This window comes from Caenorhabditis remanei, chromosome X (assembly GCF_010183535.1).
Source record: "Caenorhabditis remanei strain PX506 chromosome X, whole genome shotgun sequence".
Lineage (NCBI taxonomy): Eukaryota > Metazoa > Nematoda > Chromadorea > Rhabditida > Rhabditidae > Caenorhabditis > Caenorhabditis remanei.
In genome coordinates, this window is record NC_071333.1 from 4,072,716 (window position 1) to 4,097,902 (window position 25,187).

Consider the following 25,187-nt stretch of genomic DNA (forward strand, 5'->3'; position numbering starts at 1 on the left):
GAGGTTTCTACCCGCCATTTCCCCTTTTTATTATTTTATTTATGTGTCTAGTAGTCTTTTTTGAGTAAACGCCAGGAAGAGACAGTTCATGAATGCTACTCCCTTATTTATTCACAAAGAAATTAATGATAATAATTCCCTGTCTTGCTCTCCTTATCAACAACCGAACTATTGACACGAAAAAGTCATTTGCATTCGGAATGATATTTTATTGTGTTATCATTATAGAAAAAGAGCAAACAACCCGTTTCTGTCAAACAACTGTCAATTTTTTCGCGGTAAAATGTTGTTCTATCTTTCTTTTCATAATTGTATTGTTGCTTTGGTTTCAAGAAGTGATAGTATACTCCGGTAGATTCAAATTGCAACTTCTTCCGTCTTCCGATATTTTTTCTAGGAAAATCCAACTTTATTACTCAATTCTCGCTTTTTCTCGAAAAACGGCTCATTTCCGTTTCTCTTTTCATCCTGCTTCTCTTCTGGCATGTTTTATTCTCAGAAAATGACTTTTCAATTCTGCTTTTTTTTGACTTGTACATTTTTGTATTTGTAAGTCAAAAAAGACAGAGAAGTATACTAGGAGAGACAACCTATTGGTTATTTAAAAAATATATATTTAAAAAAAATTTCTAATGAAATTCAACAATTCTTAAAATAAAAAAAATAAATAGAAGAATAAAACATAGTTTAATAAATATTCCCGTTTTATTTCCTCAATCTCATGCCCATATAACTTTTTTTTATTATTCAATTGTTCCCTCGTTCTTCTTCTTTCTCTTTTTTTCTGTTCTCTCCATTTTTCCACTTTTTGTGTTTCTCCTTCCAGAACGCAATTTATCAGTTTTTCTGTTATTAGCCGATTCGTGCTTTTTCTCTAAGATTTAAGAAGATTGTTCCACTTAAACAATTTACGTGAAGAAAAAGAACTTTCCAGTTGGCACAACACAGTATATCGTTTTATCACCTATCAGTCATTTAATCATTAAATAAATCATAATTTTCAGATTATCAATCAACGTCAACAATGAATGCTGTCCCACCTGTTCGCCGTTTTCCTCGTGCTGCCCTACTCCGCCACATGCGTGTCTGGAATCGATTCGTGAAAAAAGTGAGAGAAGACAAGATTGATCATCTTCCCCTCCGTTTGCGCAATTACATTGAGGCTCATCGATCAGAACTAATTATGTTTTTGTGTGCACTGGAGCGTTTGCCGCTTTTCCCGCACGAACAGAGAGAAAGACTCCTCGAATTTCTGAAAGAGGTATATCTTTCCCAAATTGAGCCACCACCACCAAATCCTACGCAACACAACCCGGTTTGTTTTCTTTTCAATTTTCCGCTTCCTTAGATAATCGAAAATATAAAAAGATTATGATGTTTATGTTATTTTAGAACGCAAAGCATTGGTGGTGCGAACACTGCAACATAGAACACCGCCTCAACCGAACATTCATACAAGAAGATTTGAATGCATACAAGGATGGATTGGGAGAGGAAGGAGTCGATAAGATGGAATTCCCATACGACGATTACAAATAAATTTTCCCTATGAAGTAAGATTCTAGACAAAGAAAAGTTACTTGATATCGCTTCTATTTATAGATATTACTTTCTTCCGAATATTTTTTTGGTAAAAACTTTCCGGTTACATGACATATGTCATTTTTTTAATAGATTCCCGTTGATGCATTTTTTTTATTCACTTCAACGGTTTATTCACTTCAACGCAATTCATACTGATTTCTTTTCCTTCGGTAATATCATGTTTGTTCATGTTTTCCTTATTTCAAAGGTCATAATATTTTTATCTATGTACATACAACACTAATCTATCCCCTTTTCTTCATTTCTCCCCCATTTCTCCTTCGCCCTCTTTCCCTAGTTCAATCGTTTGATATCACCTTCTTTTTGAAACGTTTTTTCTGTACTTGTACTTCTTGCATATTTTTAAAAATGTATAATTTTTCGTTTTTTTCTTCTCAATGCCTCAATCGATTTTAAATAAATTTTTATATTAGTCATATATTAAATGTTTTTCAGGGAATCGCCTCCATCACAAAATCAGTTTTCTCCACGCTAATCGTTGTTGTCTACTCAGAGTTCAATGTCAAATAAAAGTTACCGTCTTACTGCTAGTTACACTTTTTTAATCTGGCGGCAATTTGAAGAGAGAGTAAAAACGATATGCTGATCAAGTGGAGACGCAGAGAAAGTTAAGAGCTGCTGCAGCAAAAGAAGGGAAAGAGAAGTGGGTCCGACCGGGACGCGAAGGTGCTTGAAATGTTATGACGTGGCATTAAAATACTGAAAAACATTAATATTGTTCAAATTTATCGTAGAAGAATCAATTTTTCTCTTTCATGATTGAAATTATATGCTTTAACCGAAAAGTATGCAGTATTTTCAAAAGAAAGGGTAGCAAGTTTCTCTGTTGTTTCGGTATTGCAGACGGACACCCTCTTTGTTGATGACCAGCATTTTGAAAACACACGGAGGTTTCTGGAAGTATACGAAAATCATGTCAGTGAAATGAAGTAAGCATACCATACAAAAGAAGAAATTTAAATGTCAATAACACCGGACGAATAAAAAAACCGTTTAGCGAATGATTTGCAACAGATACAAAAACACACGAAGCCAACTTATGAGAAAAGTATTGTATTTATCATACGGATAAATCGAAGTTTTGGTGAGAGTGTGCCGACCAGATGTTTTATTGTCTCTCCACAATTCAACGTTCTTATTCAACCTTTTTGCATTGTCCCAATTGCTTGTATTATAACAGCTACATAATTTTTTGCAGCAGTCAACATTGAGAACGAACATGTCGTTCAAAAAAATGGGGAAAGGAAAAAAAGTAAAGAAATCAGTAAAAGGGGATTTGGCAGTAAAATTACTAATAAAAATGGAAAATTCCGAACAAGTCTGCGAACATCCTTAAAAAGAATGTATTTCTCTCAAAATTTTTCTCACAAAAAGGTATTACTATCCAAAATCAAGGACCTTGTCTAGTGAATGTCTGGCCCGAGGTCACAAAAAAACAATAGAAAAGGATGATTCTAATTGAATAAGAAATGAATTGTGTCTGCTCCCAATACACGACATAAAACACCCTCAATCAGATAATAACATTTCTCTGTCAATCGTACTCAATAAATCATAAAGTTCAAAAGTGACTAAATGTCGATAGAACAGAGGGAAGGACGTTTAGGGAACAGGCGCACCTTCAAATCACAAACAACTAACGACTTCCACTAGTGTACCTTTTTCATTCTCTCACTTCTTCGCGCCCTTTTCATTTTCTGACGCCAACCAACCTCTCCTCCATATTTCAAATATTTTCTTCCTGTTAGCCACTGTCTCGTGTCTCTTATTCTGATAAACAACTTTTAGGAAAATTTCGAACCTTTCTACTCATTTTTATGAATAATTTTTGTTAGAAACATTAATCGCGTTCTCTTTCTTTCATTGTCAAAAGCAAAATCAAAACCAAATTCCAATTTTCTTTTTTTCTAGAAAGCCAAGTTCTCCGATTTTATGGTGTTCGCAATGGAGAGTCCAAAACCGGTGAGTTAAAAACACTGAAAAAGTCATTTCGATCATAACACATAGTTATTGAATTTTAGGTCAACAGTACTAATGACATTGACTTGTCACAAATCGAGGAACAGTTGAAGCAAGAGTGGATCAAGGTCAGTTCAACAATTTTCATATTTTCGACAACTGGCGAGTTTTTTATTGTTTTCAGCTCGGAAAGTCCCCATCGGAATTGTATCCTCTCTTTGAACCAGCTAGACTGTCTGCATCTCGAGCACCACAAGTTCCAAAAAGACCTCATCAACTTCTTTCGGTAAGAAATCTAAAGCGATAAAAATACACTTGAAATATTTTGTAGACTTCTATAATTCCGGCTAACTATCTGCTTCTTGTGGCTCGAGGAAACAAGAAAACAAGTATGGGCGCCTGGGATGTAAGCTTTCGTTCAGTTGTATGGTGTTTATTACATAGGATTGTTCAGTGACACTTGAATTTTTCTTTTGAAAACTCTAACTAAACAAAAAGTTTGTAAATACTTCTTAATATGAGTCAGTAGTCTAGTCTTACGGTGGTTGCTTAGAACCTAAACTATTTAAAGTTGTCTACTTGGATATCAAGGTCAAATAAAAGCTACCGTCTTACTGTTAGTTACACTTTTTGAATCTGGCGGAAGTTTGAAGAGAGAGTAGACACAATATGCTGATCAGGCGGAAACGCAAAGAAAACAAACAGACAGATCGGCGGCGGTGAAGAGAGGGAAAAAAAAGGAGGGGCCTGACCGGGAGGCGAGAGTACTTGAATTGTTATGACGTGGCATCAAGATACTGAAAAACATGAATATTTTTCAAATTTATCGTAGGAGAATCATCTTTTAACTTTTTGTTTGAAATTGTGAAATTTAACCGAATATGAATCAGCATTTTCAATTTTTGTTTTTTTAAATCGGTATCAGATCGAGTCGAAAAACGTAGAAATGTAGTGAGAAAATAATTTGCTGCAGAATATAAGAATGCTTTGACAGAACATGATGAGTTGTTGGCCGGTGATGTGTGGGTTTTTTTGTAGGCGGTAATGAGATGTGACCGTTTCAGGCTCCAAACGGCATTTTTAAAACTCATAAAAGCAGTGGCATGTTGGTGATATCAGCTGAAAAAAAAACTAAAAGGGATACCACAACTTGCTAAATTTTTGATCCAACAAAAACAAGATTTATTTCAGAAATACGAAGTGGTGGAGTTTATCAAGCTGTTCCTTAACACCGACACCGCCACCTCCACTATTCAAGTATTCTTAAAGGAAGGTGTCACTGGGGAGATGCTGGAATGCTGGGCTTCTCATCGAGAATATGAGCTCACAATCCACAAGGTATTAGGAGTGCCAATAGGAGACACTTTTCAGATTCTCAACCAAGCGAAGCTGGTAATAAACTATTATGCCAGACTCCACTTTGGAAAATATTTGGAATAAAGAGAAACTTCATTCACTTTCCTCTTCACTGTTGTTTGAAAAGTCGTTTGATTGTCCTTATTTTGTTACTCATTATTCACCACCAGTTTTACAATTTTGAAATTCCGAATTTTTAATAGTACCGTAACTCGTAATAAAGCAATTTTTACATGTAAGAGTTATCTGTCTGTTTTACAATCATTTTCAAAAAAGTTCGTTTGTGACAGAAACATAAAAAGCTATCAGTTTGAAGGGATTACCAAAGCACTGTATAAAAGGTTTTCAACTGAAAAAGTGAACCTCAACAGATAAAAAAATTCGCAGTTGATTGAAACCTCATGTAATGGAGACTACATAAAATTAGATGCCGACAGTTTCTTGATTGGATTATTGAAATGTAATATCTTCAAAAAATTCGAAAAAATCTGGTCGAAAAATAGATATTATTTCTTGAAGGCGGGCCGAGCAAAATCTCAGCCCGGCCCGGCCAAAATCTGACAAGTTTGATTATTACAACAATGATTTTTACAATCCTACGCTGCCGTATGTGTCGAAAATGGCAAACTTAGTTGCAAAGCATAGCAGAAACAAACTGCGCGCACTTCTAACGGTGCTTTGAAGTTTCACATTTGCAGAAGAGTTTCACGGTTTCACCAACATTATCAGTATGCACATAAATAGCTTTTTGTAAAAAAATATGAAAAAACTCACAATAAGTTTTTCCGGTGTTTTTCATCAGTAGACATGTAACCTTATCTGTTTTTGGAAATCAATTCAAGTGACAAATGAATACAGAAATAATATTTTCTGTACTAAATAACGGAGGGATATAAATGTTTTCAGATCACACTTCATATTGTGAAACAACTTCTATTCTGCAAAGATTGTAAACTCAAATGCAAAAACGATATTTCTGGAACCTGAAAATTGGTATCGATTGACGTGTACAATTGCGGATAACTAAAATTATTGAGAAGAAATCAAGCTGGGAATATTGGCAAAATATCCATTTGTCACTTGAATTGAGTGGCTCTGAATGCATTACTTTGAATTTCTCATCACATGATTTAACTTGAAACTTTTCAGGTAAACACGGCAATTGTATTACAAGTTTTTGAATTTCTGCTTTTGGAAAGAATCGGCGAATCTAGTTGCAATGAATTTCAGGTACTTTATCCCTTAATTTTGTTATTCCAGATAAAAAATATTTCTGTAGTCAAGTTTGATGTTACAGAAACTTCCTATAGATATGCTGAATCCGGGTCTATCAAACAATAACCGATTCTCGGCATATTCGTAGAAAATTAGAGCAATTTGTTTTGGCTCTCTGTATTTCAATTGTATTGATTTTAATATATACGAAACTTATATGTTCTGGTTGGTTTTATATCTGACAGATGGCAGAATCTTACGCAAATTTTAAGAGTGTTGCTCAGAAAGCCTGATGTTGTTGCAGAACATTCAGATAGAAATCATTTTTACCAAGATGTATTAGTCAGGAAAAAAACAAGGAAGTAAACAATACAATTATAATCTTTGACAAATGGTTATTCCCATGTAGTTTTAAAAATATCAGTACTCAACTCGTAGAAAATAATTAGAAGCCCTTCATCAAGAAATTGTCAGAAGCAACAAATGTTACGTAGTTTTAATTATATGAGGTTTTATTGAACTGTGAATTATTTCATGACCATTAAACTTCACTTTCCCAGTTAGAAACCCTTTTTTCCATACTTGTCAAAAATCGGGCCGGCCCGGATTCAAAAATGAGTACTCATTTTGTAACACAATTTCCTGAAATTTTTCGAAAATTTAGAGAAAAAATGCTTAAATTATCATACATATTTACTTTTTTATTGAATTTTGAAGTTTTATTCGAAAAAATTTTTTTCAAAAAATTTCCAAAAAAAACATCAAAATTTCCAAAAAAACATCAAATTTTCAAAAATGTTTCAGAAAATGTTTCAAAACGGGCCGAGCGGGCCGGGCCGAACACTTTCTTGATTTCGGCCCGGCCCGACCCTGCCCGTGACAAGTATGCTTTTTTCAACTCTTCGGCAAATCCTTCAAACTGATAGCTGTGTATTTTTTGGTCACAAGAGAACTACATATTTTGAAAATGGTTGTAAAACATTACTTGTATGTTTTTGAAATTTAATCCACATGATTTTCATAAATCAACTTTTGTCGGCTGCATATTCCGAGTCATAGAGTTATCTTATCCCAATCAGAGTGTTTTGTCGGCATTCCGACATACTCAATTTATTTTCAAAACAGTAAAACGTCAGTCGGCATATCTCTCAAGTTTACAACTCTGTTTTTTTAATCTTATATTGCCGCGCTTATCGAAGCTCCGCCCTGTTTTATGACTTACCTAAACGGGATGCTATAGAAAGAGATTTATTCATTCATATTCATTCTCATTCGTCTCTTCTGACTGGTCAATTCCAACTCGTACTCGTCTTCTTATTCTTTAAAGAAAATGCTCACGGGTATTCTTGTGTATCTCTATTTCATTCTACAAGCTGTGATTGTATTTCTCGTTTCTATCGACGGCGATTCGAAGTGGAGCCATGATTTTCTCATCAAAGATGTTGCCGGAATGTTCTTTCTTGCTCTCATAACTCTTGGTTTCTACAAATTATCGTGTTGTTTGGACACTGTACAGAAATGGTGCAAGATCAAACCACGCCAACGGTGCAGGAATACTATGATGTTTGGATTCATATTAATTTTTTCATTGTCTCTGTTCGGAAAACTTGCAGCCCTCAAAATGAAAACAAAACCAGAGGTAAGTTTTTTTGAAAAATTTTTTAGATTGATACATTACCTGTATTTTATTCATTCCATTTTCAGGATTCTTTCGTAGCTTTGGCAACCATGCCTCTCATCATCGTTGTCTATTTTGGATTTTGTTTCTCTGCTAACAAAAAATTCAAACCAAGTCTCGCTGCTGACAAGTCCTGGACTATGATCTCGGTTATTATTTCTTCTCATGCCTATTTTCTGTACTACACTATCGAAAAAGCATTAAAAATTGAGGAGCCCATGTGCACAGCCGTTGTTCTTCTGCAAGTGTTCATTTCATTATTCGGTGCGGGCAGCACCCTCGATATTTATATTTACGCCGAACAAAAGTTTGTGGATTATAATGAGGAAGAAGTACTATTGGAGTCAGTCAAAATTATGCCAAGGGAGCTGGAAATGAAATCTCAGCATGCTGAAGAAAAACCGATTGAAGTGATTTTTGTTGGAGATTCATCGGATTTTGAAGAGTCAAATTTTGATGAAGACGATATAAGGTAAGTAGCCATTTACCCTTGTCTTGTCACCAATCTTCCATTTTTAGCCCATACTGCGATTACTGCTACCTTGACTACAGTAACTTTAAGACTCCCCAAGTTTTCGTTCTATGTGAATATACCATCTGCGAAGAATGCTTCAAAAAGCTCCTGCAAGAAGACGAAGAATAAGAATGATGTTAATTAAGCTGTTGCAAACTTTTCTTTGTTGCGAAATGACTTCCACAGTAAATAAAATAAAGATTTTAAATACAGAGTCATGTTTTTTACCGATATAGTTTTTGGAAAAATATGAAAATCCATTATAATTACAACTCGATATTTAAATTTGAAACTAAATGTCGCTTGACTGCTGTAAAACCAGAAACTGCGGATATTCTCCAAACAATACTCATATTCAAACATAAAGCGGGAAAAAAACTTTCATTCACAGCAAGTTGCTCAAAAACTCTTATTAAATATTATTTTTAAAACATTGTGCACATAATATAGTTATTTCGCATTATTTTCCTTCTTGCTCTCCACTTTTTCTTTGATCTCTTTTGCCATATCGGTTCCCAGTGTCGTCAATTCCTGAAGCCACAAGTGGTTTGTGATGATTCCCATTCCATGAGTTGCTTGAGAGAACCTCTCCATATCTAAATTCAAGTCGACATTGTTCGAGGCCTTTGGGCGGAGTCCGGTGCACGGTGGGACGACTGATGAAAACACGTTCTTAAGTGACGCCATGCACTCCCTGAAGTTAAGAATTTTGTTTTCATTCGTTTAATCTAAAGTAACTAACCTGAACGCATCCAGTTCCACTAAACTTTCTAATTGGGCACTATCATTGCTTAGCGCCTCACTGGCAAACTCTTCAGCCAGTTCATCGCGTGGATAGGCTTCGTCAATAGATTTGCCCAAATCTTTCCCAAAATGAACAGCTTCGGCCTCTGTCAACGGAATGATGGTGTTGGGCGTCACATTCTGTCTTTTGTTCAGATTAACTTCAACACCACGTTCTTCAAGTTTCTTGCGTAGAATCTCTCCGCCGTTTTTGACTTTTGACCTGCAATACACAAAGTTTAGTATTTATTGATTGGGTAAACCAGCCTACTTTTTCAGGTTGCACGCCATGCTGGAGCTATTCAGCTTTTCGATTCCGTTGATTCTTCTGTTGACCTCGTCTGTTGTAACCTGAAATAGAAGATAAGAAGTGACGAATTTTCAAAATAACAAAAAGGAAACCCGGTGTTTGCGTACTCTAAATATTAGTTTGACTGTCAAGCTGTCTGATGGTCTTGTGCAAAAAAAGATCATATAAAGTACCTAGAGTAACAAAAAGCACTCACATGATAGAAAACTGGTTTATGACTTGTCGAAGTCCGTCCTTGAACCAGACTGAAATGATCCTGTTGTGGATCTTCCTTCTCAAATCCAGAAGGAATCTCATCGATGCAAATGTCACTTTTGTCGGTGAACCCTTCTGGCAACTCCATTGATGCGTTGAGTTCCATAGCTGAAAATAAAAAATCAGATAGAGAAAAAGACAATATTACTAAAAGGAGTGAAGGAGAATGCAGCAGAAAAAAATAATCATAAAATTTTACAAGGAATACATCCAGAAAGAACGTAGTAGATGATGAAACAACAGAACGTAAAGATTTCATCAACAATGAAAGATTGAAAGAGCAAAAAGAAACGCAAAACACGCAATGCAAAAAATATTGATCTGCAGTAGGCCACCAGTATGACAATGAAAAATTGGAAGACTGGTTGGAGATATTGCTCTTGGGAAGATTTGCAACGTAAAAGGTCAGATGGTCCTTTGTGTTATGTAGTGTGTTCTTTGTTTGTTTTGGTTTTGCACTTACCGTTTGGGCCTAATAGATACCTACACAGGGTCATATTTTGTCTATATGAATTCAAATTATTTTCCCGCGAAACCGGAAGGCTAGTGAAGCGCGTTTGCACACGACTTAGCAAGTTGTCAATTGGGTTGCCGCTCATTATAATGCGGTGACTTATAACGTGGACGAAGTCCGACGAACAATAGGGAGTCAAACCATTCGAATGAAGCTGACTTTTCTTCCATTTTTCTCGCTATTTTCGATAAAACTTCGCACAAAAAAGTTTTTTGGTTAAATTTTTGAACATCGCGCTAATTTTTTCGAAGCGCAGATGCCTCATGTGGGCATTTTATGCCCCTGTGACCCACAACCACCACTACCGGCAGAGTTGTGAAGAAATGGGCGGAGACTAAAGAAAGGGAGAAAAGAAACGGAAGAGAAGCGAAGGAATGCGACGAATGCCTTGAATGGAAATAAAGCGACGAAGAGTAGAAGAAATTGGAAGATTAGAAGAAAAGGAAATAAGAGGAAATGTTTTAATTGTGGTGATTTTCAGGCCTAAATTGCTAAGGCCTGTCTGTCCTTTTTTAGGAGAAATCTGAAAATAAAGAAGAAAACTAAAGGTTATTTGTTTTATAATAATTATGCATTAGTTGTGGGAAAAAGTACGCTTTCTCTGCGCCGTTAAAACTGCTGGTTTCAAAAAAATTTTAGGCCACTAAAAATGCCACGTTGTTCGAGCATTTTTTTTGTTGCTACAAAAAAGGGGGGGGAATTTACATTAAATTAGACGAAAAGATTATAATAAAATAACTAAAGAGAAGAGAAACATTTAAACTAAAAAAAAAGGGAAAGCGAATAAAAGCGAGAGTGGAAAAAAGGTGCCGAGAGTCCATCGGAACATATTCGAAAGTCCTGATGACCGCGCACGCGTCACGTCACGCTGCGAGAGTGAGGAGACGCAGACAAGTCAGTGCGGTAGAGCGAGGAAGCAACAGGGAAACGACGGGACCGGTAGAAGACGTAGATTCCGGGTGAATTAACATCGAAAATTCTGAAAAAAGGATTAGAGACATGGAGTCTCGCTGGTTTGGATTATTTTCTTCACATATTCATAAGTTTAGAATATTGGTTTTTGTATTTCTTTTCTGGGAAAAATTGCTCAGATACTTCGTCTACTATCAAATATGAAAACTTCTGATTTATGTTTCAAGCTGAAAAGTCGATAACTGGAGAGTCGGAGTTTTCAATTTCCGATATGTATGATTTCATCGTGTCTTCCATGCGTTTTCCCTTTATTCTCTTAGCTGAAACGTGGTCCACATTGCGCTTGTAGGGAGAGAGGAAATGAAATTTCTGAGGTTTCCTGCTCTTTTATACCAATTCCTCTCTTTTCCTCCGCCCACTTCTCTCCCCTTCTCTAATTTTTTGCTTTTCATTGGCAAACACCAAATTAGCATTCGAATGTTCTTTGATATCAATTCCCCTCTTTTCCTCTTCTCTAATCTCCTTTTGGCGGCAAACACCAGAGCATATATGTAAATGGCAGGTGGATACTACAAAACTTTTCAACCAACAAAGCGTGGAAAATTTTCAAAATAGAAAAATTAATTATGGGTTGGCACACATGTATGTGTACGAAATCCGAATAGCAGCATTCAACTTATTTTTATACAGAAAACAGGAAACATTTGATCCAGAATTTAGGAAAATGCAATTTTTGAAATGGCGGAAAACGGAAAAAACAATTTTTGGACGGAAAGCGGAGGGCGGAAGTCGGTTTTGCATTTTTTGTTGTAAAAAGCCTCTGAAAATGGTAAAATTTGTGCAAAATTTTGTTTTTTGGTAAAAAAATAATAAAAGAAAACGAGGGTTTTTTTTGAATATGTTTATTTAAAAAAGGTTTAAGACATAGATTTAGGAGACGGTTCGTCGCTTGTTCTTGTGGGGCGGTGGGGGTCCTTTTGTGTTGCGGCTCCTGGAATAACATTCTTAAAGATCGTGGAAGAGGTTGAGACGGTAATTAATCAATTGGATCTTGGGAATGCGATAAATAGAGAAAATTATGTATAAGGAAAGTAACTTGTCTGGAAATAGACTTCGCGACGGTATTTGGAATGTGAGCAGCAGCAAGAATAGTGACTAACAGGGTTGTGGGAAACTGTCTGTTAGGAATCACTGATCCCTTACAAATGATAGCTTTGCTGCAGAAAACTTTAAAAAATCCAATATTTTTGGGCAAAAAGCGGAAAGCGACAGGTGGAATCCCGCTCGATTCTGTCTGGTATTCAAGAAAAATGACTTCAAAATAGAGAAAAAAAACTGCGTGGTGTAGCCGCTGGCTAGTCATTCCCTCAGGTAATCTTTCTTTGCGCTACCGTAGCATTTTTTGTGAAAAAAAAGCTGCAAAAACAAAATCCTATCATTACGACTTGCGCTAAAAGCTGATTTCCAGAATTATACGTGCCTATAAGAACGCGTAGCGTAACTCCCTTGGGACAGCTCGCAGATAACGAATCAAGTGGAATGACCCATGTTTTGAAGAACATTTTATTTTCGTTATGTCCACAGAGAAAAATACGGGTTTTCAAACGGTTTCAAAATCTCTTCGATTCGATCAAAAGTGATGAAGTTAGGATGAAAACCGCTTTGAAAGAAAACGGTCGTTGGACCAAATCTCAATAATGGCGGGCTCTCGATCTGTTTCTACGTACATATCTTGGATATATCAAACCCCAACTCACAAGCAGTATGGCTCCATCATCTCCTCCCATTCCTCTAGCTATTTCCAAATACACGACGTCCTTGAGGAACCAGTCGACGTGCAAAGCGCCGGTTCTCTTTCTTCCAATCTCCAATGTCTTGAACATGTCTCCCTCGTGAGTCATCCAGTGCACAATGAGCATGTTGTACTCGCAATTCGTGAAGTCGTTGTTGTCACCGATCTTGACGACTTCGGCGTTTTGCAGCTTGTACAAATCCTCAATCTCGATCCAGTGTGCGTCTTGGTAGATGATGGATTTTAAGGAGAAGGCCTACAAAGATGTTCTGGTTGTCGTTCACTGGAATTTCATATTATTGGAATTCATCTGGATGCGCAAACACATCGATAGATCTTCAAAGTCTAGAAGTTTCATTGCCAAAGTTCAGTAAGACCAAAACTAACTTCGAAGGGCTAAAGCCTGTAGCCAATTATGACTAATTGGCTACAGGCTACAAGACAGAAAAGCGGTTTAGCCATACTTGCAACGGGCCGGGCCGGGCCGTGAAGAGAATTTCCAAGGCCCGGCCCGACCCGGCTGAAAAATTTGAACAGAAAATTTGAACGAAAATTTGAATTTTTTTGAATTTTTTCCCAAAAATGTCGAGTTTTTGACTATACTTCAGAATTCAATCAAACTATAGTTGTGCATCAAAAAATTGAAATTTTCAATGTAAAATTTCAAAAAAATTCAAAAAATTTGGTAAAAAATAGGTACCTTTTTTTGAAGCCGGCCTTGAAAATTCTCTTCCGGCCCTGCCCGGCCCGGGCCGGGCCGTAAATTTGCAAGTATGGGATTAGCGAATAGAGTGGTCAGAAGTAGGAAAACACGAAAAGGTCTTGATTTTTGAAAATCTACATTACAGCAGGACTATTATTTATTTTTGAAACTTTCCAATGTGATACTACAGTTCCAGACAGAGCGAATACTGAACGTCTTCTGTTTTTGCCTTAGTGAGATGGAGATTAAAAATAAATCTTTGAACGATTTCTTCTAGTTTCTAGAAACGCAAACAACTTTGCAAACTGTGAATATTATCAAAAACAAAAAGTCCTTGCAAAGTTTCAAACTTAACATAATAATAGAACCTGCCTTTTCTCGTCGTTAACATAACTTCTCATAGTTTTAAAAACTTACATCAAACCACAATGAAATAATTCAAGTCTAATGAATTGCATAAAATAAAACTCACATCTTATTAGAATTGTCCACAGAAATTCATACCAGTAGCAGAATACAAGTAAAAAATACCCGAATATATATATTAGTATTCAATAAAAATCAAAATATAATTATTTGTCCAAACGCGGTCCACATTGCGCTTGTAGGAAGAAAGGGAATGAAATTTCTGAGATTTCCCTTCTCTTTTATACCAATTCCTCTCTTTTTCTCCGCCCACTTCTCTCCCCTTCTCTAATTTCTTGTTTTTCGGTGGCAAACACCAGATTAGCGTGTGAATGTTAGGCGGTTGCTCCGTTTCTCCCTCCGCAAACGGAAATCAGGTGCTATACAACTTATATCTAGGTTGGTGTCTGAGAACGCGTGAGAAAAATATTTACATCTGTGATATCGGATTTAGCTACACAAATAGAATGCATTATTTTCCCCACACCTTCGCCTGTGAAAATATTTCCATGATGTATGTTGTCAGGGACATTTTCTGTTGATCATAACGAAGAAGTATCGTGTTATACTCACCGTAGACAATACCTTCGTGTTAATATGGGAATGAGATAGGGGAATGAAATTTCTGAAGTTTCCTTTTTTATACCAAGTTTATTCGTTGCGGTTCGCCCATTACTCCTATTTCAAAATTTTTTTTAGAAACTGACGTCTGAGGACTATTCTGTATAAAGTATGATAGAAATCCATCAGCTATGTTTGCAATTCGAAGGAACCTGGAAGTACATCTCAACTCCCAATTGTGTCCCGCTCTTTCATCCGTTATAATTCATATCCAAATTGAGAAATCTGAAAGAGGAAAGACAGTATCGGAATACATAAAGATAGCCGAAAAGGAAACTGGATGGACTCTGAAAGAAAAAGAAAAATACGAAACAGATTAACTACTAATTCATTATGCAAATAGGAGAAAGCGAAAATAGGGAAAGGAAGCAAATTGACGGATAATTATATGAAAGAAATTAAAGAACTTAATAAACTCTGAAAGAGAGAAGAGGATAGACGTCTGCGGTCTTACTCTCTTCACTTCATCACATTCGCATTTTTTCATGCAGCAGAAGGCGGCGACTGACCACACCCATTTGAATACCCACTTTTCCATCCGTCGGACCATTTCTGGATTCTTCTCCACTGAAAATTGAAGTTTTCATAAAACGGTATTCCGACATAAAAATAATACTTTCTCTAAAAACCACAAACCGAAAATCAGGTGCAATAGAACATATATCTGTTCTGTTTGTTGCTGTCTGGTGCCTGAGAACATGTGAGAAAAAACTTCAGATTTGTGAAACCAGATCTACAGTAGCGAGCATAAGTGAGTACCCCTAGGTACTTCTATGTGTAACTCAGCTGAATCATGTCCGTTTTGCCTAAACTTTTTTTGAAAAGAAGCTAAAATATTCAGCAATACGAATATATGTTTTTTGAAAAAACTTCCATCACTGATTTTTTCGATAATCGATTTTTCCTGATCTTGATTTGAAAATTCGAAAAAAAACTTTTTATTTTTCTCTTGGAGTTATTGAGTTTTTTGTTTCGAAATGTTGGAAAATGATCAGATAAACAAAAAAATATGTTGAATTGGCTTCTCAACTCCTGAGCATCGTGCTAGAGCTCCAGAAGTCAAAAGTAGTGTCCACGGAAAAATCTCCATAACTCATCAAAAAAGGTTTCAAATTAGTCCAAACATGCACCAAAAGACGTGTCTTGTGTTTTTCTACAAACCAACATTAAACAATTACAGATTAAGAGAAAATAATTTTTCTAATTTTTTTCACTAAAATTTTTTAAAATTCCTATTTTTTCTCAATTTCTGGTATTTTCTGGATGAAAAACAAACATAACTTTCAAAAAACTGCATGCAAAATGTTTTACCACGCATAATAAAACACATTTATGTGATCCTTGTTCGTGTTGTAGTCAGAAAATACCAGAAATTGAGAAAAAATAGGAATTTAAAAAAATTTTAGTGAAAAAAATTAGAAAAATTATTTTTTCTTAATCTGTAATTGTTTGATGTTGGTTTGTAGAAAAACACAAGACACGTCTTTTGGTGCATGTTTGGGCTAATTTGAAACCTTTTTTGATGAGTTATGGAGATTTTTCCGTGGACACTACTTTTGACTTCTGGAGCTCTAGCACGATGCTCAGGAGTTGAGAAGCCAATTCAACACAATTTTTTGTTTATCTGATCATTTTCCAACATTTCGAAACAAAAAACTCATTAACTCCAAGAGAAAAATAAAAAGTTTTTTTTCGAATTTTCAAATCAAGATCAGGAAAAATCGATTATCGAAAAAATCAGTGATGGAAGTTTTTTCAAAAAACATATATTCGTATTGCTGAATATTTAAGCTTCTTTTCAAAAAAAAGTTTAGGCAAAACGGACTCGATTCAGCTGAGTTACACATAGAAGTACCTAGGGGTACTCACTTATGCTCGCTACTGTATGTAGCTATGCAAATTGGAAGCTTTTTTTGGGTGTTTTTCAATATTTTTTCTCACAATACGATATGAATTATTTTTCACATCACTTTCTGTGTAAAAATTATTTCATAATGGATGTTATCGGGGACATTTCCTAGGATGAACACAAAAAATTTCCCATGATTACAACACGTTATGATTTGTTTTTCACAACACTTGGGCTGAAAAAATATTTACAGACGATCGGCAGCATCGAGAAACCATGGTTCAGCTGAGTTCAAACAGATTACAGAAATATTTGAGAGCACATTTATACCAAACTAATTGTAATAGTTAAAAGACCAGCAGAAAATTCGCGTCTACGCCGCGATTTTCGCTGGACTTAGATGACTTGAAGTTTGTAAGTAGAAACTGCTGGAAAATTTCTTCGGAATCCAAAAAAACTTTTGAGATGAATGAAGTAATGTAATGTTCTTATAACTTTACTGTTCGTTTCGACTTATCTGTTTTTCATTATTTCTTCTTAATTGCACTGCTTTGTCGTTCAGCATAAGGTGTGGTACAAAAAATTTCTGACCTTTCCAGTATATGTATTCTTGATTCCGGATCTTACACAACACTTCAGACAATTTCACAGCAGCTCACCCGGTCGCTGTTTTTTTTAGTTGTTGGAGGCAAAGCTGACCCGAGGCCGCGGCCTTCCTCGGTCGGCCGTATAACAGCTTTGCAAAATTGGCAAAATTCGAAACTTTTTCTTGTAGTTTCTAGAAGGTTCTGGAATATTTGAATTCCCGCCGAAATTCGAAACTTTTTCTTGTAGTTTCTAGAAGGTTCTGGAATATTTGAATTCCCGCCGAAATTCGAAACTTTTTCTTGAAGTTTCTAGAAGGTTCTGGAATATTTGAATTCCCGCCGAAATTCAAAACTTTTTCTTGTAGTTTCTAGAAGGTTCTGGAATATTTGAATTCCCGCCGAAATTCAAAACTTTTTCTTGTAGTTTCTAGAAGGTTCTGGAGTATTTCGAATTCCCGCCGAAATTCAAAACTTTTTCTTGTAGTTTCTAGAAGGTTCTGGAATATTTGAATTCCCGCCGAAATTCGAAACTTTTTCTTGTAGTTTCTAGAAGGTTCTGGAATATTTGAATTCCCGCCGAAATTCGAAACTTTTTCTTGTAGTTTCTAGAAGGTTCTGGAATATTTGAATTCCCGCCGAAATTCAAAACTTTTTCTTGTAGTTTCTAGAAGGTTCTGGAATATTTGAATTCCCGCCGAAATTCAAAACTTTTTCTTGTAGTTTCTAGAAGGTTCTGGAGTATTTCGAATTCCCGCCGAAATTCAAAACTTTTTCTTGAAGTTTCTAGAAGGTTCTGGAATATTTGAATTCCCGCCGAAATTCAAAACTTTTTCTTGTAGTTTCTAGAAGGTTCTGGAATATTTGAATTCCCGCCGAAATTCAAAACATTTTCTTGAAGTTTCTAGAAGGTTCTGGAATATTTGAATTCCCGCCGAAATTCAAAACTTTTTCTTGTAGTTTCTAGAAGGTTCTGGAATATTTGAATTCTCGCCGAAATTCGAAACTTTTTCTTGAAGTTTCTAGAAGGTTCTGGAATATTTGAATTCCCGCCGAAATTCAAAACTTTTTCTTGAAGTTTCTAGAAGGTTCTGGAATATTTGAATTCCCGCCGAAATTCAAAACTTTTTCTTGTAGTTTCTAGAAGGTTCTGGAATATTTGAATTCTCGCCGAAATTCAAAACATTTTCTAGAAGTTTCTAGAAGGTTCTGGAATATTTCGGATTCCCGCCGAAATTCGAAACTCTTTCTAGAAGTTTCTAGAAGGTTCTGGAATATTTGAATTCTCGCCGAAATTCAGAACATTTTCTTGAAGTTTCTAGAAGGTTCTGGAATATTTGAATTCTCGCCGAAATTCGAAACTTTTTCTTGAAGTTTCTAGAAGGTTCTGGAATATTTGAATTCTCGCCGAAATTCAAAACTTTTTCTTGTAGTTTCTAGAAGGTTCTGGAATATTTGAATTCCCGCCGAAATTCAAAACATTTTCTTGAAGTTTCTAGAAGGTTCTGGAATATTTGAATTCCCGCCGAAATTCAAAACATTTTCTTGTAGTTTCTAGAAGGTTCTGGAATATTTCGGATTCCCGCCGAAATTCGAAACTCTTTCTAGAAGTTTCTAGAAGGTTCTGGAATATTTGAATTCCCGCCGAAATTCGAAACTTTTTCTTGTAGTTTCTAGAAGGTTCTGGAATATTTGAATTCCCGCCGAAATTCGAAACTTTTTCTTGAAGTTTCTAGAAGGTTCTGGAATATTTGAATTCCCGCCGAAATTCAAAACTTTTTCTTGTAGTTTCTAGAAGGTTCTGGAATATTTGAATTCCCGCCGAAATTCAAAACTTTTTCTTGTAGTTTCTAGAAGGTTCTGGAGTATTTCGAATTCCCGCCGAAATTCAAAACTTTTTCTTGTAGTTTCTAGAAGGTTCTGGAATATTTGAATTCCCGCCGAAATTCGAAACTTTTTCTTGTAGTTTCTAGAAGGTTCTGGAATATTTGAATTCCCGCCGAAATTCGAAACTTTTTCTTGTAGTTTCTAGAAGGTTCTGGAATATTTGAATTCCCGCCGAAATTCAAAACTTTTTCTTGTAGTTTCTAGAAGGTTCTGGAATATTTGAATTCCCGCCGAAATTCAAAACTTTTTCTTGTAGTTTCTAGAAGGTTCTGGAGTATTTCGAATTCCCGCCGAAATTCAAAACTTTTTCTTGAAGTTTCTAGAAGGTTCTGGAATATTTGAATTCCCGCCGAAATTCAAAACTTTTTCTTGTAGTTTCTAGAAGGTTCTGGAATATTTGAATTCCCGCCGAAATTCAAAACATTTTCTTGAAGTTTCTAGAAGGTTCTGGAATATTTGAATTCCCGCCGAAATTCAAAACTTTTTCTTGTAGTTTCTAGAAGGTTCTGGAATATTTGAATTCTCGCCGAAATTCGAAACTTTTTCTTGAAGTTTCTAGAAGGTTCTGGAATATTTGAATTCCCGCCGAAATTCAAAACTTTTTCTTGAAGTTTCTAGAAGGTTCTGGAATATTTGAATTCCCGCCGAAATTCAAAACTTTTTCTTGTAGTTTCTAGAAGGTTCTGGAATATTTGAATTCTCGCCGAAATTCAAAACATTTTCTAGAAGTTTCTAGAAGGTTCTGGAATATTTCGGATTCCCGCCGAAATTCGAAACTCTTTCTAGAAGTTTCTAGAAGGTTCTGGAATATTTGAATTCTCGCCGAAATTCAGAACATTTTCTTGAAGTTTCTAGAAGGTTCTGGAATATTTGAATTCTCGCCGAAATTCGAAACTTTTTCTTGAAGTTTCTAGAAGGTTCTGGAATATTTGAATTCTCGCCGAAATTCAAAACTTTTTCTTGTAGTTTCTAGAAGGTTCTGGAATATTTGAATTCCCGCCGAAATTCAAAACATTTTCTTGAAGTTTCTAGAAGGTTCTGGAATATTTGAATTCCCGCCGAAATTCAAAACATTTTCTTGTAGTTTCTAGAAGGTTCTGGAATATTTCGGATTCCCGCCGAAATTCGAAACTCTTTCTAGAAGTTTCTAGAAGGTTCTGGAATATTTGAATTCTCGCCGAAATTCGAAACTTTTTCTTGTAGTTTCTAGAAGGTTCTGGAATATTTGAATTCTCGCCGAAATTCAAAACATTTTCTAGAAGTTTCTAGAAGGTTCTGGAATATTTGAATTCTCGCCGAAATTCAAAACATTTTCTTGTAGTTTCTAGAAGGTTCTGGAATATTTGAATTCCCGCCGAAATTCAAAACTTTTTCTTGTAGTTTCTAGAAGGTTCTGGAATATTTGAATTCCCGCCGAAATTCGAAACTTTTTCTTGAAGTTTCTAGAAGGTTCTGGAATATTTGAATTCTCGCCGAAATTCAAAACTTTTTCTTGTAGTTTCTAGAAGGTTCTGGAATATTTCGAATTCCCGCCGAAATTCGAAACTCTTTCTAGAAGTTTCTAGAAGGTTCTGGAATATTTGAATTCTCGCCGAAATTCAAAACTTTTTCTTGTAGTTTCTAGAAGGTTCTGGATTATTTGAATTCCCGCCGAAATTCAAAACTCTTTCTAGAAGTTTCTAGAAGGTTCTGGAATATTTGAATTCTCGCCGAAATTCAAAACTTTTTCTTGTAGTTTCTAGAAGGTTCTGGATTATTTGAATTCCCGCCGAAATTCAAAACTCTTTCTATTTTGGAATCTTTTGGAAGGCTCTGGAAAAGTCAGGCTGGAATTTTCTGGACGGTTCTTTTTATTTCTAAAACTTTCTAGAACTTTCCATATGTATCTGGAAATTTTTAGAAGTTTCTAGAAGTTTCTGGAACATTCTGGAAACTTTTGAAAATTTCTGGATGTTGCAGCCAAACTGGCTCAAATTTTTCAGAGTATTGTCTTAAGTTGCCAAGGGTGTCACGGGCAAAGTATTGGCCCCGTATATTCAGTTTGCACCTGCTTTCCCGATTTTTGGGTTACCGTAGCTACAGTACCCCTTTAGGGGTATGGCAGTGGAAAATCTGCAAAATGTCCCAAGGAAAAGTACGGGACTATAGAGTTAACAAATTTATCAACGTACTCGATCAGTGGGGATCTGAGCCTTCCAAGATATTCAGATTCGACTTTTAATGTTCAAAACTCTGTAACTACCGTAATCCTACAGTAACCGGCCCAACTTTTTTTGGGTGTCATGCTGAGGTGTCAAGGTTGTTACCACCCAAGTTTGGTCTCCCCTCGTTCTGTTTGGAACCCTTTTTCATTTTTTGGGTTACGGTAGCTACAGTAATCCTACAGTAATCTGACACCCGGGGTACAAAAATTGAAGCGCTTGGAGGTTCATGTGTATACCCTCAAACATCTTTTGAAACGGTTCGAAGAGAAAAAAGTTATTCAGGGAGAAGCGTCGGACACACAGACAGAACTATTCCATTAGTAGGAAGAAGATAACATGAGTAAATGATGCCATAACAAATTTATAAAAAGCCATCAAATTAAGTGATAAAACTTGGCTGATGTATTTGCTATGATTTTTGCGCTTTTGAGAAAATTTGAGTAGTAGACTTGAGTGGAGTCTAGGTCTTTTCTCAACGCTCCCAAACAAGTCTGACATATTTTGTTGTAAGTAATCAATAGTAGATACATTGATCTAAAAATGTGCGAAATATCTGGTGAATTGCTTTAGAGGTAGGAGCAGTAGGCTTCATCAAACTCAAAAAATGCGTGATTTTGATGATGTTGACTTCGCGCTTCTTGCGAAAAAAGACAAATGGCGTGAATATCTGAAACAAAGTAAATTTTGAAACATCAATGTCTACTCTACTCAACAAAAAACATTTCCACCAATTTCCCTATCTAGCCTTAAAGAAAAATCAAAAATACTCGCACACCCCTAAACTGCTGACCCTCACCTTTCGTCAGAGACGGGCACTGAACTATCGTTGCTTAGTTTAAATTATTTTATTAGCTTTTTAGAAATAACCTTTCTTGCTTGTTTAAATTCTGAATAGCTCACCCATACTCGTCAACATTTTCTAGGAAAAAAATGGAGACGAAAAATGGTACCAAAAAAGGGTTCCTCAAGTGTTTTGACGTGTCTACGGCTGAGATTAAGCTGATGGCGCACGTCAAGTCACAGGTATAATTACAATGACTTAAAGGTATTAACCAACAACATTTATTGTTATGTGTATTAGTCTTCTAGAAATTTCATACCAAAAACTAACCAAAAAAAGAAAAAAACTTATGCATCAACCTAATAGTTGACAACATACTGTACTTGTTCTCTGCTCCCTGAAAATCGTATATTTCCAAGTTTAACTTTTTATTTGTTTTTCTTCTTCTTCTTCTGAGAGCTATCGCTATATAGAGTCATGGAAAAGAGTTAGTGAAAAAGAAGTTTCTAGAAATGGGCGTGCCTTTGAGTCAGGGGGACAGAGAGAAAGAGAGAGAGAGAGAAAGACGGGGAGATTGTGTTAAGACATGAGAGATAATTAGAGAAAGGAAATTTCTAAAGAGAGAAAGAGAGAGAGAGAGAGAGAGAGAGAGAGAGAGAGAGAGAGAGAGAGAGAGAGAGAGAGAGAAAGAGACGGGAGACGGCCGTGGAAGGATAGTAAAGAAGGAAAAAAGAGAATTAGATCGTCCTATACGCACGGAGACTACTTGCAGCACACGATGAATTTGAGGAGCTGAAAATTGTTTTTCAAATGACAAAATTTAATGTTAACAAATTTTACCTCCCACTGACGACGCCAGAACGAATTTCCCGGATTGTGAACTTCTGGAGTCTTCTGGGCTTTTGTGACTTTTGGAGCCTCCTGGATTGGTCCGGCTTCTGGTGCTTTTGGAGCTTCCTGGGCTACGGCTTCTGGAGCCACAGAATCCTGACGAACAATATAATTCATCTTTCTCATCGAATCTGATCCCAAGGCACGTGCCATCTGGTCTCGATGTCGCAGCTCCATCTCATATTCCTCTTGAGATATTTGGGCTGTTGGTGCGGGAGTGTCGTCTCCGATATTGGAATATGCGAGGTTGTTCATTCTGGAATTAAAATAATCAAAAAATTTGAGAAAAAGAGAGAAATGAATAAAGCGGGACAGATTAGGCTTTTGTGTTTTTCACAAAGGTTATTATTCGTGATGGCATTTGAAAGTACAAAATAATTAAAGATACATGAAAAGTGCATCTGTTACCGTGTTTCGGTATTGTAGTCGGTGGAAGGCAGACTAATAAGAAAAACCCGGCCAAATTTTATGTAACTACCTTTTTGGTGACTTTTTTGGGATTTCTAGTCTCGTCTTTAAATACCCAAAAATCAATTTTTAAGTATGAATATTATTTTTAAAATCCTCAAATCATTTTAAAGTAAAAAATAGAATTGCAGTTACTTTTTCTTGTTGTTAACACAGTTTTTTTAGTGGTAAAATTTTAGGAAAAGTCAATGAAATTATTCATTTCAGGTTTAACGAATTGTGAAAACCAAAACTCACGTGGCTTCATAGATGACGATGAGGAAAGCGCTGATGTAGCAACCAGCCACGATCAAGATGAAGAATATGGCGAGGCAATCGGTGAGGAAAGGCATCTGGAAAATTTCAAAATTGCAGATTATCTGTAGAGCAAACTTACTCTGTGAATACAAAACCTAATTTCACAATCTTATTAATTACTCACCTTTAATTCCAATTTTCAGATCGATATGCGATGAAGTAGAGACTTGGAGCGGCAGTGGAATAAGAGATTGTTTGAGCCGGCAGTCCGTTTCTCGATATATCTTATTAGAATTGTCCACAGGATTTCATACCAGTCACAGAATACGAGTAAAAACCCGAATATATATATATTAGTACTCAATTAAAATCAAAATATAATTATTTGGCCAAACACGACTCACATTGTGCTTGTAGGGAAAAAGGAAATAACGTTTTTCAGTTTTCCTTCTCTTTTATACCAATTGCTCTCTTTTCCTCCGCCCACTTCTCTTCCTTTCTCTAATTTCTCTATTTTTGGTGGCAAACACCAGATTATCATTTGAATATTAGTCGGTTGCTCGGATACCTTTTCACAAACAAAAATTAGGTGCTATACGACTTTTATCTAGTTTGGCGCCTGAGGACGCGTGTGAAAAAACTTTTACATCTGTGATATCAGATTTAGCTATGCCAAAAGGAAAAGTGTTTCCTTTATTGCAATACGATATAAAATGATTTTACAACAACACAAAATGTAAAAACTAATTCATAATGTGTGTTGTCGGACATTATTATTTGATGATACTGAAGAAGTATCGTGCATTCACATCTGTGACATCAGATTTAGCTATGTCAAGAGATGAACACAAAAACTTTTCCTTGATTACAATACGAAATAAATTGTTTTTCACACCAACGCAGCATGTAAAAGATAATTTCATAATGTGTGTTGCCGGGTACATTATCTTTTGATTATACTGAAAAATTGTTACACTTTTCTTAAACATCTCCTATTGATGTGAAGCTCAACTTTGTTAGTGGATGTTGTGGCCACCCCTTCTGTCTCCAGAAGGCCGCCGGTAATGTGCCGAGTGGGGTGGGAACATGAGCCCAAAATATACTTCCGTTTTAGGTGGTTCAGAGGTAAAAGGAAGTGTCCCGCTGTACAGTTAACACGTGTATTAAATAACCGATTTATTCAGGGAAAAAGCATGACCCGCGAGGGCCTGCATTAAAAACCTGATCGATTATTTCCTTTTGGGAAATTAACATAAAAAGGGAGAAAAGGAGTAAGCGAGGTATTCGAGGAGTCGCTCTGGGGATTCCTAGCTTAGTAAAGCTTAGGGGTGTCCAGAGAGACGCCGACGAGGCTCACGAACAACTTCTAAAACAAACAACAGAAGAGAGAATTGTTAGAAGAACAAAACTAAAAACAAGACTAATTTAATTAATGGCTTTTAGGCCAGGTGGGGGTGTCGATCGATTACGGTCACAGTCGTTGATGGATGTGCGGCGCGGCGAGACCCGACGAGGAAACAGCGTGCGCCTTTGACTGAAGAGACGCAGACACGACGATGGCGGCGATTTGAATAAAGTGGAATATTACTTTGCAATCGTGTGAGGTCAAGTAGAAGCCGGCAGTCCTTGCCTCCATAGGCTCCGCACCCTTTCCATACTATTTA

At 36.2% G+C, this 25,187-nt stretch overlaps 6 protein-coding genes across 6 annotated transcripts; 3 read left to right on the plus strand and 3 right to left on the minus strand.

The window, feature by feature from the left end:
• Nucleotides 1–1,024: 1,024 nt before the first annotated feature.
• GCK72_022781 (uncharacterized protein) lies at nucleotides 1,025–1,539 on the plus strand (the record flags this gene model as incomplete). Its single annotated transcript, XM_003090944.2, has 2 exons — nucleotides 1,025–1,315; nucleotides 1,393–1,539. 2 exons carry the CDS (start codon nucleotides 1,025–1,027, stop codon nucleotides 1,537–1,539), a joined length of 438 nt encoding a protein of 145 aa, XP_003090992.2.
• A 2,010-nt stretch (nucleotides 1,540–3,549) lies between these two features.
• On the plus strand, nucleotides 3,550–5,004 carry GCK72_022782 (uncharacterized protein; the record flags this gene model as incomplete). Its single annotated transcript, XM_003090946.2, has 5 exons — nucleotides 3,550–3,567; nucleotides 3,627–3,692; nucleotides 3,749–3,850; nucleotides 3,896–3,970; nucleotides 4,756–5,004. 5 exons carry the CDS (start codon nucleotides 3,550–3,552, stop codon nucleotides 5,002–5,004), a joined length of 510 nt encoding a protein of 169 aa, XP_003090994.2.
• Nucleotides 5,005–7,465: 2,461 nt separating this feature from the next.
• GCK72_022783 (uncharacterized protein) lies at nucleotides 7,466–8,456 on the plus strand (the record flags this gene model as incomplete). The annotated part of the gene is made up of 3 exons (XM_003090940.2): nucleotides 7,466–7,774; nucleotides 7,840–8,285; nucleotides 8,333–8,456. 3 exons carry the CDS (start codon nucleotides 7,466–7,468, stop codon nucleotides 8,454–8,456), a joined length of 879 nt encoding a protein of 292 aa, XP_003090988.2.
• A 321-nt stretch (nucleotides 8,457–8,777) lies between these two features.
• Nucleotides 8,778–9,763, minus strand: GCK72_022784 (uncharacterized protein; the record flags this gene model as incomplete). The annotated part of the gene is made up of 4 exons (XM_003090943.2): nucleotides 8,778–9,021; nucleotides 9,070–9,333; nucleotides 9,382–9,461; nucleotides 9,617–9,763. 4 exons carry the CDS (start codon nucleotides 9,761–9,763, stop codon nucleotides 8,778–8,780), a joined length of 735 nt encoding a protein of 244 aa, XP_003090991.2.
• Nucleotides 9,764–12,792: 3,029 nt separating this feature from the next.
• Nucleotides 12,793–15,322, minus strand: GCK72_022785 (uncharacterized protein; the record flags this gene model as incomplete). The annotated part of the gene is made up of 3 exons (XM_053735066.1): nucleotides 12,793–13,149; nucleotides 15,077–15,189; nucleotides 15,259–15,322. 3 exons carry the CDS (start codon nucleotides 15,320–15,322, stop codon nucleotides 12,793–12,795), a joined length of 534 nt encoding a protein of 177 aa, XP_053578632.1.
• A 7,367-nt stretch (nucleotides 15,323–22,689) lies between these two features.
• Nucleotides 22,690–23,618, minus strand: GCK72_022786 (uncharacterized protein; the record flags this gene model as incomplete). Its single annotated transcript, XM_003090421.2, has 3 exons — nucleotides 22,690–22,719; nucleotides 22,768–23,074; nucleotides 23,524–23,618. The coding sequence occupies 3 exons, from the start codon at nucleotides 23,616–23,618 to the stop codon at nucleotides 22,690–22,692; spliced, it is 432 nt and encodes a 143-aa protein (XP_003090469.2).
• Nucleotides 23,619–25,187: the final 1,569 nt, after the last annotated feature.